We start from the raw sequence: 17,720 nt of genomic DNA, 5'->3' as shown, positions 1-17,720 counted from the left end.
ACTGTAGCTTTATGTTTAATATCTTAGCAGACCTGACTTTACTCATTACTGAACTTTTCATATACTAGAATTTAAGTTTCTATTCTTGATTATTTGTTATTCTATATGAATATGGAATCATTTTGTCAAATTCCACAAAAAAGAATTTTGGGTATTTTTTTAAATTATATTGTCTTTTTGCGCAAAAACAAGGTATGTTTATTGATTCGTGTCTTCATTTCCCTCAGGAAAGCTTTAAAGTTTTCATCATGCAAGTTCTACACATTTCTTCTCTGCTTCGTTATGAAGTAGTTTATATTTATAGTTGCTACTATAAACAAGTACATTCTAACTAACTGATAATTATTTAAATTACTGAATTTTGTTACTAATTAGGTACTCAGCCACCTTAATAAATTTTCATGTTGCTTGCAGTAATTTTTTTATTGATTCTCTAGGAATTCCCATGTAGAAAAATGTATGATCTGTGAATAATCATAATTTTAACTTCCTTTCAATATTTATACTTGGCTATTACTTCCAGAAAATATTATGTAATAGTGGAATTATTTTTCTGATTAAAAAAAAGTGTTTACCATTTTACCCTAAGCATAATGATAGATTTTTCTATGAAACATCATTTTTATCACATTAATGATCATTTCATTTCTTTATAGTTCATTCTTTCATTTAAAAATAGCTGATAAATTACATCAAGCTTTTTTAAGCACCTTTGGAAGTTATTTTTCTGAGTGGTTACAATGGTTAAATACTATAACAGATTTTTTTTAACATTCAACCACTTACCTTCCTAAACAGAATTCCAATAGGCTTAACTTATTCTTTTAATGTGATTCCCAGATTCATATGTCAGTATATTATTTCAAACTTCAGCAACTTTACTAGTGAATAATATTTTCCCATTTGGTTTTGTTGTTCTTGTTGATTCTTGCTTTTGTTGTCTTTGTCTAACTTGTTTTCAGAATCACATTTTCATAATCTGCCAATGACTAAAGATACAAATTCATAATCTGTCAATGACCAAAGATATAAATTAAAATCTCAGTTCTGTCTCTTTCCCTTGCATTGTTTTCCTTTGAGCATGGTATGCTATTTTTTGATGCACAAGTGTTCATGACAATGACATTTTCACTATATTATATATTATCTCCTTTAAGAATGTTTGTCTTTAATTAAATTTTATCAATAATATATGCTACTCCTGCTTTTTGTTTGTATATATTGGTGCTAAAAATATTTAGAAGACTGGACATTAAAAACATGATATTTTCTAGAGTTTAAAATGCCCCAAATCAAGTATTTTTCAGTTGTCTCATAAAGTGCCCTTGTTATTCTTCATTGCCATTGGATGTTCTATGATCCAGTTAAGAATCAAATACTGTGTTGAGTCTTGATGTGTCTTTAGTTTCCTTTAATCTAATACAATCCCCCACTATATTTTGTATATCATAACACTGACAATTTTTTAAAAATTCAGGTCATTTTATTATAGAGTATGCCAAAATTGAGATTTTTCTGATCATTTTCTCATTTGAATATTTGAGTTAAACATTTTGGAAAACTATACTACATGGGTGACATTATATAGTTTTGACTTCATCATGTAAGGAGATGCATGTTTTCAGTTTATTCCATTTTTGGCAATGCTTAGTTTTGATCCATTGGTGAGATGGTGTGATATTTTGAAACCATGTAAATACTGGGCTTCCCAGCAAAGCTTCACTCATATAGCCCAGCAAAGCTTCACTCAATAGTATTAACACCAACTGATGATCTTTACCTGAATCATTTATTATGTTGCTAGGTACAATGTTAAAATTTTCTAATTCTACTATTTTTTCTATATTGATTAGCTGACAATCTTCCCTAAAGAAGAGCCTACTCTTCACCATCACTGTCCCTTCTGAAGAACACTGTGGACCCATGCATTCTTTTTTTTTTCCATTGTGTCATAGCTCATTAGCATCATTACTGTTTTTGATGGTTTTTGCACCAAGGACACTAAACTATGATCATTTAGCAGAAGTCTTTGTTATTAGGAGATACATACGGTAGTATTTAGAAATGGAGTGTCATGATATATGCAACTTTCAAATTATTCAAAACATACAAGTACACAAACTGTACAAAAGATACCCAAGAAGTTTGTTTGTAAATAAAGAGAGAGCTAATGTGGCAAAATACTATACATTTTATGACTGGATAAAGGTTTGATTTTTTTTAAGGAAAAAAGGAGAAAAAAAAACACAAACAAAATATTAAAAGCTGATAAGTTCTTACACCAAACCTCAGATAGATTCCTTTTTCTTCCATTGTCCCCAATTTCAAAAGGAGGGGAGTGTTCCCCTCCAGTCCCCATCACTTTTTTCCTCCACCCCCATTAAATCTGCCACCTGGTACTGTCTGTTTTACCTCCGTCATACTTCTGTCTCCCTTTCCCTTCCCACTGAAACCACACTATTCCAGGTTCATTACCTAAACCATTATGGTGGTCTCCAAATTCATCTCTCTCTCTCTCTACTGTCTTTTCTTTATCCATTTGCCACAAAGCTTCCAGGACAAATTCCTTAAGCACAACTTTGACTAGGTCAGTACCTTGCTCAGAAGCCCACCATGGTTCTCTGTCTGCCGTAGAATCCCATCCAAATTCCTCAGCAGGGCATTCAAAGTCTTCCACATTCTGTTAACTCAGCCCTGCTCCCTCTAACAATACAGGTAGTGTACTTAGGTCCAATTGGACTCCTTGTTGGCCTGAAAAATACATATTCCTTTCTGCCTTCTTTCCCATCTACATCTTCACCTGAAAACTTCAAAATCTACCTCTTCTGTGAAGTGCTCTCCAATTCCCTTAATGTGGAAATTATTTCCTTTCTGCAGGACTCAGAACACTAGAGGCCTTTCCTGTTGCACATACATCAATGTGCCTTATTGTAATAGAGACAAGCCTCATCACCCTTTTGAGATCCAGTCACAATTCTCATAGACTGTACACACACCCCTAAATGGAAAACATTCTAGACAGATATCAATGGATATATTACTCTGAAACATACTGATGTCACTATCATCATCAAAAGCAGGGTCTTCAAAACTGAAAGGCAATGGTGGAAAATCTTAAAACCATGGAAGATGATTGCAATTTGTTTGCACCAGATACACTAAATAGCCTGGAGACATAAGTTTGCCTCCAATTCGCTTAAGACTTCCCTCAGCAGAGAAAAAGAACTGAGTAGATTTAATTAGAGGGAGCTGAATTGATAAAGAACAGGAGTTAAGGCTTAAAATAAGACAGAAGATAATAAAAGCAATGAAGCTTCAACCTCTCTGCACCGGGCCATATGGTAACCACTGGCCACATGTGGTTATTTAAATTTAAATAAAGTTAAAAATTCAGTTCCTTAGTCATATTAGTTACATTTCAAGTGATCAATAGCCACCTATGGTTAGTGGCTACCATATTGGATAGCACAGATAGAGAACCTTTCCACAGTTCAGAAAGTTGTCTACTGGACAACGCTGTTCTAAGGACAGTAAGATGAGCAGGAAAGAGAAAAAGGCAGAGAAAGAGCTGAAGGAGGAGGGATAGTGTCTCATACACTTCCTTTCCCATTTGTTACTTAATGTCACTAGTCCTCATGTGACAATTAAGATGCCACGGTTCTGCAACACTGGGGTTCTGCCAACGCCTCTCCAGAAAGCTGCTGGAGAGACTGCTGCCTTATGAATACTGGTTGGTTGGCTGGTTGGGACTGTTGGAGCAGGGCACTGCGTTAGGGGTGGAGCTGGGCTGGGTGTAGGGAAGAGTCATTCCACAGACAAAGAGGGCCTGTGCACACCTTAGTACCATGCCCAGAATTCAGGGTGAATAAAACGCTCACTTGCCACTGGAAAGCTTGCAAGAGTAGGTTCTTTCATCTCTAGTACCCAGTGTGTCTTCAGTCATTGATGGTCATACAGTTAACATACTGATACATTGCCCAGACTAAGTCATAGGTCACTACTCACACTCTATCTTACTCGACTAATGAGAAATTTGGCCTGATCATCTCCTTTTATTTTATTTATTCACCTCAACCAATTTCTATCATAAGTATTCTTCACCACAAGAAGTATAGGCAGCCTATCTCCTTCCCTCTAAGCTCTAATGAATAGCATGAAATTTCAAACCAATGTTGAGTTGCCTTCTCTGCCACACGCCTTTCGTGAAATGACAGCATCCTGTAGAGCCCCTGACCCTCAGAGATATCCTTCCTTTCTGGGAGCATTTTTAACATCCTTTTGACCATAATCAACATCTTATCAGCTAGATCTCTTGTTTCAGACTTCCCTTTCAAGCCCCACAGTCTTCCTGCCACGGCACAATATTTATACTAGACATTGCCAGGTGAAGAGGAGAGAATCTTTAGGACACTTCCCAGCGCCGCCTTGTGAGATTCACTCTTTTCACAAACTTCAGAGCTGCATTCAGTTTCCCATCTGCATGTGTGGGCAGCCTTTTCAGCGTATTGCCTGTACTCTAATTGGCTCGCTATGCAGCTTCTTGGCTCTGTGCTTGGGAATTGTCGACTTTTAACCCACCTCACCTGAAGAGCAGCTTTTTCTGTTTCCATTAGTATTACAGGCTCTGATCCTCATTTTTAAAATTATCAACAGGATTTTAATTGGTGGTTTTGACTGTTTACTTTTAATCTGACTTGGTGATATTTTTAATTTTGTTTTACTGTATTTGAAAAGGACAGAACCTTAAAGAGAGAAAAACAATTGGGGAAAGAAGATATTTATTTAGAGAGAAAACAGAGCCTTCCCTGGACTTAGGCTGGTCACTTAAAAGGAACTGTGACTTATACAAGGAACCTATAACTGTAAGTATCATAGTTTTGCTAGTTTGAATTAACGCTTTAAAAAAAATCCTCACTTACTATTAGTACATTTTCTGTCTCTCAAAAAACAACTTAGAAAATGACTGAATGTTTCCTAATATCCACTGAAATGGAAAGTTTATAATTTTCTAATGTGACCTGAAGGTCTGGCCATAAGCAGAGGCCAGATAATCCTCTTAGAATATATAAACATCCCAACTACGCCTGCTTTTTTAATACAGGAAGACGCTAAACAGCCTGAATAAAGCACAGGGTGAGAAGTCCCTATCTGCCGTCCAGCTCTCCACACTCCTGGTTGTTTTAAATGCCCGCCACTGAAAACCTTCAGCAAGGGAGTGAATCTCCTGTGTCCCACGGAGAGCTGCCTTTCAGCTGGAAGAGGGTGTGTCCCTAAGCTTTTACCTGGGAGCAACGATGATCTTGTTAAGCATTTCAGGGAGACCAGCCCAAGTTTTTAGGGTGGGGATCTGGACAGGTTATACGTACCTTCAGTCCTGCTCCCAGAGAAGGCAGAAACACCTCAAAGCCTGCATGTAAGAACATCTACTGAGAAATTATTTTAAGCAGACACCAGCTGAGTGGGGGGAAGAAAAAGAACAGAGAAGAACAGACAAAACTCCCTCGGTCTTGGATGTAAGAGAACCCAGCAGCGATGAACTGGCACTTCTTCAGAACAGCTTCAGTGCTGTTCATTTGTCTGGTAAGTGGATTCTGTTAAAAACTCTCCATAATCATTCTCACTGTAAACAAGTGAGAACTTTTAAGAAAATGTTATCTCGTGTTATTGCTAACCAGAACCCATTAAAAGTTTAATGTTAATGAGAAGGCGATTTTTATGAATTGGATTTTAAAATAGTGCTCCTTTCCTTAATTGAAGACTCGGGATCATATTCATGCATCAGCGTCAACACATCATATCACATCTCTGACATCGAAGTCATTGCTAAGTCACGTCGGGAAAATACTGAATTTGGGAAAGTCTGATCACTACTTAATAGCATTTTGCTGTTCAAATTCTCTTTTGTCGGCGGGCTTTGAAAACTAATACCATAGGTGTGTCCTGATTTTTTAACTAAACATTTTCCTATATTTTTTGTATCTTTGCCGGTAGATTCACTATACTTTTAAAAACATAAAAATAGGATCCATATATAAATTGAAATCATAGCTGTTTGTGACTGGCTCCACTTCCCAAACAATCTCACTGGCTCCGCAATGTGGTTGGGGGTCCACACTGCTAATATCAGAAGCCTCACACTGCCAAACTGTAATTTTATTTAAAACTTTTTTTTTAATTTCAAAAAGAATGGCAGTATGGGAGATTTATAAATGACATAGTAGGTGAAGGAATGGCTATAATTAAGAAGTAAGCATAATTATTGTGATACCGGTTCTTACTACTGGAAAGTCAGAATGATGTTGATATAAAAGTTGTACATTTGATGCTCAGACAAATGTAACAAAATGCTTTATCACTGCTCCCCTCATTCATTATTAATTTTCTCTTTTTAGAGATGATTCTAAGTGCGCCGCCAATGCGTCACATCAATTTCACTTACGTTGACAATTTTAAAATCACAGTAAGGTTAAGACACTCCAAAGAGGCAAATGCCAACTAAATTGCCCTCCAGTTTGGCAGGAGGTAGTGCTGGGGTGCATATTCATTTCTAGTTGCTTGATTTTTTGAACTGGATTGTTGGGTTTCTACAATAACCACTTAGATCTTTGATCCAAGGTGTGCTGGTTAGTTTGATTCAGTATATTAAGAGAAGCCATAACCACCGGATTTAGTTATCCATGAGCATTGGTAAGCTGCAGCATTCGTTCCAAGCTGCCCTTCAAACATTAGCCTTATTCCATGGGCTGTTTCATGGAGCCTTAGGATCAGTTCATAGCATAACTTGGGACGTGGCAGAGACTAATGAACACCATACAGGATGTCATGTGAACATAGGGGAGCATTTGTTAATTGTGAAATAATCAAATACTTTAATTTTTAATTCCATATACATTTGAACCAATTAAGGCCCATCATAGTGTCAGTGGATTGAAGTTTACTCACTTGCTTATGTACTTTTACTGAATCTATAAGAGACCTTATTTTTAATTTTTATGATTATTTCTAATTAATGACAGCCTATAAACTTTCTTTAAACAGCCATTTTCTAATTAGTCATTCTTCAGTACAATGTGTCATTTTATCAAAATTATGTGTCCTCGTTGAACTTCCCCTCTTTGCAGAGGGGTTTCCGGGCATTTGTACTTCATTTTCCGAGTCTGGATAGTTTTTGTTTGTTTGGATTGTTTGGCTGGTTGGTTGGGTTTTGCCATATTTTACTTTGGAATCAATCACAAGTTTCTCATATGCCTTATGCAAATTATTTCTCAAAGCACTTATTTTATAAATATTTGAAGTATTTCCTTTCATGTTATTGTAACTTTTTTGTGTGTGTAAAACATTTCACTTTCTAAGGTTTAGAAAAATCACAATTTATTTTTACTACTGATTTTATCAGATTATTTGGATAAATGTCCTTTGGAGTTATCCAATTTATTTTTGCTTTAAATTACTTTTTTTTTTTCCTGAAAATTAACCACCACCATAGCAAACTCTCCCATTTACCTTTCTGCTGGCCTTAGTCTGAGCAATTTTATGATGTAAAGTCTTTGAATTCTTTTCTGCTCAAAGTTGGTAAGTGAAAATCTACATTAGGGAGGATATCTCAACAATTTTGGAGATCTAATTTAGTATTTAAACTGGTAGTATATTTAATGCAAATCCATTTTTGAGCAGGGCAGCCGTGTATTTACAAGTATGTTGTGTAGTCTGCTCAATGTACCTGCGAGTTTTAGACGTTGTTCAAATGAGTGGGTTAGACCAGGGAGAACAGAGCTGAAGAACCTGCTCTTACTGAGTCCAAGATTGCCACACAACTACTCCATTATTTAGACAAGTCGCCTGGACACACAATCGCTTACAGCTGTTATAACACTGCAAGCCAAGTAAACGTTAGTGATTCTGCACTTATTTTTCTTTCTTTTCTGTTTCCATGAAATTAGTGTGTGTGTGTTTGGTGGTGGAGGGGTAGAATGAATTCTAGGGCAGAAAACAATGTTACCTTTGCACCAAATATAAGGAAACTCTGTGAACGGTTGTGACAATGGTATAAGGTGAATTTGGGAAAGCAAAACAGAACTAGTAGAAGTTTTATAGTGCTAATGATTCCTAAAACTTACTTGCAACTTAGCCAGGTCCAATCAGTCAACTCAAATCAATGCAAATCTCAAGGTGTCTTTTTCTACAAAGGCCAACTTCTGCAGCTTATACTCAAAGAACAAATAAACCTATCTTCATCTATTGCCAAGAATAATTGATTTGTTCAGTTCATCTTGCCAGCCTAGCTTCTCCTTTTTTCCATGGTTGATGTTTCCTTTCTTACAAACTCCTTCGGACCACCTGATAATTCCATAAATGAACTCAACTGAAATTAATTTAGGAAATAAGCATTTCTCAGCACCAGGGCTAAAATACAAAGAATATACTATATACTTTATGACATAGTTCATCAACTTTTGCGAACCAGACATCTTAAATTCGCATAATTATGTTCACTGATGTCTAAAGCAAAAGAAGAACAAACATACTAGTACAGACCAATCAGAAGACAAGCCAAAGAGAGGATTCTTTACATTTTCTTGTGCACGTAGTATAATGATATATATTATAGATACCAGAATTTCAGTAAAATATTTTAGAGAAAATGAAAGCAATATTTTTGTTCACCTGTCTGTCAAATTTACAAACTGTATTTAAACAAAATCATTTCCACTTACATGATGCTCTCAACAGCTTTGGGATTTCGGTGCAGATTTCGGAACAGCATCTTCTTTCACCTTTATGAAAACAGAGTACAAATTTGTCATCATTAAATTGGCTTGCATTGCCACAGAGTAAAATCATTATTCCATGCCTGATTTAGGTAATAAAAAAAAAAAAAAACCTAAAGAACTAGGAAATGCTATCTTGATAAATCTCAAGGCTTGGCCCCCAAGAGACAAGATTTACCTGCATAACAAAGCTCATGAATCTTGAAAAACAACACTCTGTCTATACCCAGAGCACTTAATTTCTGATAACGCTTTTCTCCACTACACACGCTTCAAGGACATTGACACTGAGTATCCTTGTGTCTTTACAGGCATTGCCTAACATACAAGCAGGACGCAGACTCAGTACTGCAATTAGACTTACCGTGCCCCCCTCAGCGAGGGGGCACCCTTACACAGCGCCAGGTCATGCCACCCTAGCTGGTTATGCTTGGCATGCAAAGTCCTTTAATGGACGTAGGCAGGCCAAAGTGTTCTAAATGCCACTGGCTGCTGGTTCATGCTCTCAGTTGGTCTATGAGCACAGAGCACAGCCTCCTACCCTTGTCTAATAAAAACCACATCTTCCCAAATTAATGGCTGCATGCTGCTCATAAAACTACTTGACTGCAAGTTATCTGAGGGCAGGTCCTGTGTCCAACTCACTTTTGTGTCCTTCATAGTACCTTGCACGAGTGCAGGGTTGCTCATTACATGTCTAATCACACAAAGTAGAAGCATCAGAAGAGAATTTTTGGATAGTTTATATTTTTCTTCCCTCACATACTCCAAAAAATCATCACAGTATTAAACATGGAAATAATCATGTTGAATTTCCTAACACCTATTTTTATGATGTAGTATTACATTTACTTTACATTTAATCTAAGGTTGACTGTAATATTTTTAAGGCTTAAGTTCTTCAAAAGTCTTAATCCAGCCCTGGATACACATTTGATATTTATTTGTCAAATAAATAAATCAACCAAGAAATAAGAGAAATGACCTAACAAAGTGTTGTCAACTTCAGACTGATCGCTAGCTATTGTCCACGCAACACAAAGAAAAGACAAAACAGGAGGTTTTTAAAAGAAGCAAATTATTATATTTTAGCTTTATCTCAGGTTCATCCTTGTGATGTACATAATAGTTAAACACATTAGAATCCGATGCTTAAAAACTGCCAAGTGACTGTGGAAGACCACCTTACAATTATTAAATGCAAGAGGTTTTCCTTACAAAAATTTCCTATTACTTTCAATACCAAATTTATTACATGCAAGGAAATGTAAACCTCAATGCCAAAAGGAAAAAAACTAAAAATGAGTATAATTAGAGAGTCACTGAAATCAGCATGCAATTTTGTGTCTTGTGGCTTAAAAAAAAATGTAGATTGGCTCCTAAAATAGAGATAACAGGGAGAACTCACTGAAGATGCACTTTAAGCGAATTATTCACTGCTTTCTCACAATTTTTTAATTGGAAAAGGCTTTAGTCTTATATACACATGGGGAAACTGAGGCACAGAATGGCTCAGTGACTCACCCCGATGCTCATATCCAACGGGAAGAACTGGTTTGTATTCAATCAGCTTGACAACCCTGTCGTCATTGCTAAGTGAATCACAATCTCCACAGAACAGATTCTCAACTTTTTTCAGAATCCAAACTAGTCCCCTAATTGCTCCCAGATAACCTTATCCTTCCCTTAGGGACAAGGTCTAGCTCATTCAGGACACTGTCCTTTAACTTCTCTCTCATAATCAAGTGATTTTAATCCCAACCTTTCCTCTCTTCCCTACTCTCTGCCTTCAAAGTCCTTTCTTTCTGCCTCTTCCCTCCTGCTCTCTCCATCATGACTCCTCCAGCGAGCATTTTCAGTCAGAACCTCTCCTCTTTCAAATCAAAATTTCTTACTCTCCTCATTCTCCACCTTCAAACACCCATGTCTCCCTCTTCCAAACTGTTTCCTTGGACGCTACATCTAATTCTACCATCACATTTCTCTGTTTTCTTTACCGAGTTCCTTGGCAAAGGGACAATCTTTATGTCCTCTTTCCCTCCATCTTACTCCCCAGTTTCTTTCAGTCAGAAAGAACCTGTTCCATCCAACTGAAAGCATTCTCCTCAAGGCCACAGAAAACCTCAGATTTCCTCAGGATTCACTCTGCTCAACGTTTTAAATCATCTGACACAGTTCACTCCCCATCTGTCTCCCAGTTCTCCCTTCCTTTGACATCCTTGACATTGCATGATATTATCTTCTTATTTTTTCAGCCACTTTTTTTTTCTAATCTCTTTTTGTTTCTTGTTTCTTGTCATCGTTCCCAGTTCAATAAACACAGAAATTCCCCTAGTCTCATTCTCATCCACAGCTGTTTCTTTGCTACATTCTTTAGGGATTTCAAATTCTCCCAGGATTTCAACTAACCTACCTGGGCAGACATTCCTCTACCTATCCGGTCTGAACCACCATTGTTCATGGTGCTGAACACTTTCGCCCAGGTGTTTCTCTGGTATCTCAAACTTGATGTGTTCTAACCTGCTACATTCTGCTATTGCCTTGCTCCTGATCTGTCAGTTCAAAACTGCCATCACTTGACTTCCCTCTCTTAACTCCCACATCCCATTGGGTCTAAAGCCCTGCTGATTTCAAGGCTGAAGTATCTCTTCCTTGATCTTTCCCTGTCTGTCCCCACTGCCACTGCTCCGGGTCAGCGCCTCAGCTCTGGCCTGACTGGATGCAGAACTGTAGTCACTGCCGCTTCCCACCACTCCCACCAACTGTTGTCAGAGCAATCTTTTAAAACCACAATTTTATCATGCCTTTCCCATGATCAAAACACTTCGATATTTTCCTACTGCACACAGGGATTTGATGTTAGAATTGAAAAGGTAACTGTATAATTTAGTCTACCCCTGTCATCACAAAGGAGAAAACTAAAGCTCAGAGAACTGAGGAAGCACACTGAAAGTTTTCTGACTCTATCAGGTGCTCTTTTTATCTCATTATTTTGCCTTTGAAAGTCCAAGAGTTTCAGAGTTTATTCTAAACTCTGAGCAAAACACAGGAAGGTTATGTCAACAAAACACATTTTTAAGCTGACCTGGCAGTTTTTTAATTACTAATCCAGTTGAGAAACTGACACTATGGTGAAACCTGCTTGGTTTTCTGCCCAAGTTGCTACTCATGGGAAAAAGAATGACCCAGCTTCATAAAGTTCTTAGTCATCTGGCACAGTTCTCCAAAACAAACAGCAGGCACTGACACTTCGGTGTGGTCAGGGAAGTGCAAGACAGATAACATGCATACACAGTTCTGTAGCTATGAAGAATGGCTTCCAAACAGACAAATAAGATATCCCCACACCCCAGTCCCACGCCCACAAACGAGAGGAAAAAGTGATCGTGAGTTCACAGGTAGCAAGAAAGAAATGCACATTTGCATTAATATCATTTCCATTCTATGCCCAAGAGGGACTCTACGATACCATTTCAGTTCCTTGTCCGAACTATTTGGGCCATTTAGTTTTCCTCCCCGCCCCCCTAGTATTATTATTACTGTAGATAAGCACTCCTAATCACAAGGATATTATGAGATTAGATTAAAATCAGAATTATTCTGAATTATCAGAGTTGTAATAATGCCAATTTTTTGTAGTATATTTTACTTAGTAATTTACTTGGAATAGGTTATCGTCTACTTTATTGTAAAACCGACACCTCAAGCACAAATTCAAGCTGAACTGTGTTTGGATTGTATTTAGCCATAAACTAATATCCAAACCTCAATTTCCCCCTGTGTAAAGTGGAAAGAATTATAGTATTGACCACATGTACTTGTGAAGATTGAATGGATGGCTTTCTCTAAACACATTGTCTGATACTTAGTCATCATTCAGTGAATTATAATGATGATAATGATAATGATTAACATTAAATATATACTATGAGTATATAATCCCTATAATAAAAAACATTTTCTTTACCCTACTCATATTAACCATAAATACATATTTTCCTGAATTATCAATTATGGTGATTTTTAAAAAATATGTACTTGGAGACTAAAATTTTATTTTTATTTAATGGAGAAATTAAAACTAACTATAAAAAGTAATTTACTATATTTTGAAATTACTATTATTAGCCTTTTTTAAAATGCAAACTATAATTTTCTTTTATCAGTAACACAGATAAAGTCTAACTGTGATAGTTGTCATATTTAGCAATTCTGAAAAGAATCAAAAGACGATGAAAATTTCTTATTTAAGGAAAAATAAACACTAAGAATTTATACCATCTTTAATCAATTCTAAGTGCAATTTAAAATTTAATAAATATAAGCAAATCTTTCAAATCCACACCTAACTTTTAGGTAGATATTTTACAATATCTTAAGGATGTTGATATATTGGACTTAATATATAAATGTCTAGTTTTAGAAATGCCTTTGGTTTTAGAGAACTTAAATTATGTGTATGACTTCACACTACATATCATATGTAAAGATCATGGCCAGCGCTAAACTAGACAGAGCTCTGTTTGAATAGCTCACTTGTTTGAGGGGGAAGTTGTTTAATCCAGGAGAAGAGACTAATAAAAATTGCTCACCCAGCAATTTGTCCCTACAGTCTTGTAATTTGTTTTCATCGCTAGGGGAGGATGCATATATATAATGTTTTGTTTCCTGCCAACAATAAAACATCCAATATGAACTCATTTTTACATAAAGAAAATTGTTTTTATTTTAGAACTCTTAATTCACATATTTTAAAGCAAATTAAAGAATTTATCATCTGAAGATTAAGAATACTAGAAAATCCTCCATCTAGGATCGGAGTATGAAAAAGAAAATATTCTGAAGCTTTCCAGATATTTCCTCCTTTATAGCCTTTCTTTACTCCAAAGCTTTTTTTTTTTTTTTTTTTTTTCCTATTTCCATCTTGTGGCTAGTTGGATTCTGAAACTATAGTCAAAAGTTTTAGTACCATAACGTATTGTTGAAATCACTAAATAGAACCAGCTCTTCTGGCACAAAATTTCCTAAGAGACCCTGAATTCCCAACCTTTATCCTCCCTGGGTTCTAGCGTCAAATGTCCTAGCTTATATGATTACAAATATTTGCATAGGCCAAGAATGAAAATGAGACTAAAAATAATGTGATAAAAAGAAAGCAAAATTAAAAGGTAAAAACCAAAGGTAAAGGAATCTTCCCATCATCATCAGACCTCAAGAAATAAACCACATCCACCTGACACTGAACTGATAATATAATTCTAATGACTCACAAGACTGTTATTTTTTTAAAGCAATAGGATAACACGAACTGTAAAGCATTCAATTAAAAATTAACTATTATGATTATCTTATTTTTTATAGGTGGTGCTGGAAGTTAACAGTGAATTTCGAATCCAGGTAACATACAGTAAATTCATTTTTTCCAAATTAAAAATAAGAAAAATAGTTTGGGAGGACTGACATAGTTTTCACAGAAAATCCATCGCTATAAGTAAAGTTAATGTTAGGCTAAAATTAGTACATTATCAAAATGAACAATTTTCCCAATTGAATATCCTTTCTTTCTGACATTACAATTACCCCATCCTCCAAAATCTCCAGTGGAATGTGAATTATGAATAGAAGTTAATAGATACTATTACTTTATCCTGCCCACTCAAGGTAAGAGATTATAACACTAAAAATGGCACCATCAAGTGGCATTCCATCAGAAGGCAGAAACGTGAGTGGATCAAGTTCGCTGCAGCCTGCCGCGAGGGTGAAGACAACTCAAAGAGGAACCCAATCGCCAAAGTAAGTATCACCCCCAAAGCACAAAATCAAAAATTAGGACAGATGCAGTTAAATTTTCAAAAAAAAACAAAACTGTCTTTTAAATATTCTATGAACGTATTTTATCTTCACAAGAAGTTATGATACAGAACAGAACTATAGCCATTCAGATTATAAAAATCGAAGCCATTCAAAGTGTAAATTAAGAAATTTAGGCACTCAGGTGAACAGTTAAATACTGACTCATCACACTAGTGAAATTAATACACAGGATCTTGTGTTGCTCTCAAATTCTGGATGAAAAAAATACAGTGATTTAAATAATGAATTTAATGCTTAGAACATTCTCAGACACTATTTTCAATGTGTGGCTTTCTGCCTTGTAATCTCTCAGAATTGAATTCCTACTTTTGGCTTTGTTATAAACATCCACCATGTACCCCCTTTCTCACTCTCTTTTCCTTTCATTTTCCCTTATCTTCCTTTGTACACACACACACACACACATATCCCCATACACAGATTCAAACATACAAATATATACACTTATACCTACACAGATATACACAGAGATTCCCCCATAAGATTGCTTACAGTCATCCAATTTTTTTTATTTCTAAGAGAGTCCTAGTTTCTATAGCCACTTATTTGGGGTGATCGCCTTAATTTTCTGCGAAAACATTCTCCTCATTTTCAGAATTAAGAGCGTCTAGGCAAAGTCAGTTAAATCTTGTCACCTACATAAATCCACTTAAAACTTTATTTAAAGAATTTTTGAATTGGAAGATCAAAGTTACATAATGGCAGCACTGGTAAGTTAGTTAAGAAGTCAAGGAGTTCCCTACTGTGTGCTGGTACAGAGCCTGAACATAACACAACCAACTGTAAATGTTGAATGAATAAATGCACGAAGGGTGACTGCATAGATTTAGATTATTAAGGTGATATTTTACCTATCTGGTACAAATAGAAATTGAATTTCTTTTATTACATCATCAGTTGCCACTAAAAATACTTGAATGGTAACTATTCCACTTACCTAGGAAAACAATTCTCTATTTCCAGCATTCCTCAGAAGATAACAGGTACTCACACTCAACAATTCTCAAGAAAGGTAACTGTCCTATATCAAACACAGACTCTTGATTTTGTCCCTGTAACATTTTCCCTTGTGCTCTTTCTGCAGATTCACTCAGATTGCGCTGCAAACCAGCAAGTTACATACCGCATCTCCGGAGTAGGAATTGATCAACCACCTTTCGGAATTTTCATCATTAATCAAAAAACTGGTGAAATTAATATAACATCCATAGTTGATCGAGAGGTCACCCCTTTTTTCATTGTAAGTGGGCTCCATGTCAAGATGTGTGTTCAGGCCTAAATTATTTTTGGAATATATTAAGCTCAGATCATACTTGATTTGATTTCAAGTCTCAATTAAGCATTTTTAGTTTTCTCTTCTTTCATGAGCATCTTATGAAACCCAGCAGAATCAAAAGATTAAGAGAGGGAGGAGTGTTTCACTTATGTGCCTCAGCAAAAATGCTAACCTCTGGCCTGCCTGTCCCCAGTGTCAGGCTAAAGTGTTTGTTCAGAAGGGCAGGTGCCTAACTTTCTTCTTTTTCTTTAATTCAGCTGAGAATATTGGTTCTTCTTAACTCTGAGGCCAAGTGATGATTCTGGAGCTCCTGATGGAGCCTTCCCTGAGGGAACATACCTTATTATAAATTCACATTGCTCAAGTTCACCTGAGTTCAGAATGTGTCTTGAGAATACTCTAATTCACCCTTAACTGAGTCTCACTCTATTCTTTACAGTGACAAAACTACAAGCTCTCAACCTCATTTCCACTTTAAGCAGCTGACCGGTGACCAATTTTGTTAAAAAGTCTGAGGTCCTCCATCACAAACTCCCACAATTAATCTCTCTCCTCCAGTTCAGAAGTGTTCAGAGTTAATCCAAAAACACGACCAATTTTCTGCTTTTTCCCAACAGCTTATCCCACAAGCTATCCATTGTCCCATAATTACCTGTCCAAGAACTTTATTCAATCAACTTTGTTTTTTCATCTCCCTTCTGCTTACCCTATTGGCTGCTTCCATTTCCATCTATCATTATGATCAACACTTGTTAATACTTAAAAATAAAGACGTAAAAAAAACTTCCTTTAATTTTGTAACCTCTTCTATTCAAGCCCCGTAATTTTCCGAAACACCTTCAAATAGTAATCTAAGCTTGCAGGTTTTCTCACGCACTGTTTGTCTGTATGCCTCAAGCTATTTTAATTCCTCAGCCTTCTATTCCAGTCTATAGTCCTGCCTTATCTCCAACAATGTTTCCCTGAATTCTGAATCAGCATGCCAGCCTATTGGTTTACCTGAAGCACAAGGTGTCTTTTTAATTCGATAAGTTGTGGGGTTTTTTTAAAAATTGAAGTCTAGTTGATTTACAATATTGTGTTAGTTTCTAGTGTGCAGCATAGTGATTCAGTTATACATATATATATATATATATTCTTTTTCATCTTAGGTTATTACAAGTTATTGAATATTGTTCCCTGTGCTATACAGTAAACCTTGTTTATTTTATATACAATGGTGTATATCTATTAATCCCAAACTCCTAGTTTATCCCTCCCCCCACTTTCCTTTGGTAACCGTATGTTTCTTTTCTATGTCTGTGAGTCTGTGTCTGTTTTGTATATAAATTCATTTGTATTATTTTTTAGATTCCACATATAAGTGATATCATACGGTATTTGTCTTTGTCTGACTTCACTTAGTATGATAATCTCTAGATCTATCCATGTTGCTGTAAATGGCATTATTTCATTTGTATATATATACCACAACTCTATATATATACCACAACTTCTTTATCCAGTCATCTTTCAATGGACATTTAGGTTGCTTCCATGTTTTGGCTACAGTAAATATGAAGTACAATGCATTTTTTATATGAAATATACCACATAGCCAAAATAGTATTCACTATACTCATGTACACCAACTAATACTAATAAAAAATAATAAAAACACCTACATAGGCACGACCTATCTTATGAATGCTAGACTTCTGCGAAGCCCTTGTGTGACTCTTCTTTATCACATTTTCAAACCTAATAGCCCCTATTCCTAATTGTAAACAATGCGTTTCCATCACTTTATGTCTTTCCTCACA

At 36.0% G+C, this 17,720-nt stretch overlaps 2 protein-coding genes across 2 annotated transcripts in view; one reads left to right on the top strand and one right to left on the bottom strand.

The window, feature by feature from the left end:
• DSC1 (desmocollin 1) overlaps positions 1 to 17,720 on the bottom strand; it is a 265,006-nt gene that overhangs the window by 127,035 nt on the left and 120,251 nt on the right. Inside the window, exon 3 of the mRNA XM_010977197.3 lies at positions 8,715 to 8,774. The gene's annotated coding sequence lies outside the window, so the exon portion shown is untranslated. The remainder of the gene's footprint in view (positions 1 to 8,714; positions 8,775 to 17,720) is intronic.
• Positions 5,533 to 17,720, top strand: part of DSG1 (desmoglein 1) — a 31,069-nt gene continuing 18,881 nt past the window's right edge. The window contains exons 1-4 of the mRNA XM_010977202.3: positions 5,533 to 5,580; positions 14,130 to 14,165; positions 14,430 to 14,561; positions 15,727 to 15,882. Of these exons, the coding sequence (XP_010975504.2) occupies positions 5,533 to 5,580; positions 14,130 to 14,165; positions 14,430 to 14,561; positions 15,727 to 15,882 (372 nt within the window). The remainder of the gene's footprint in view (positions 5,581 to 14,129; positions 14,166 to 14,429; positions 14,562 to 15,726; positions 15,883 to 17,720) is intronic.

Source organism: Camelus dromedarius, chromosome 32 (genome assembly GCF_036321535.1).
Source record: "Camelus dromedarius isolate mCamDro1 chromosome 32, mCamDro1.pat, whole genome shotgun sequence".
NCBI lineage: Eukaryota > Metazoa > Chordata > Mammalia > Artiodactyla > Camelidae > Camelus > Camelus dromedarius.
This window is presented reverse-complemented; position numbering and strand designations above follow the sequence as displayed.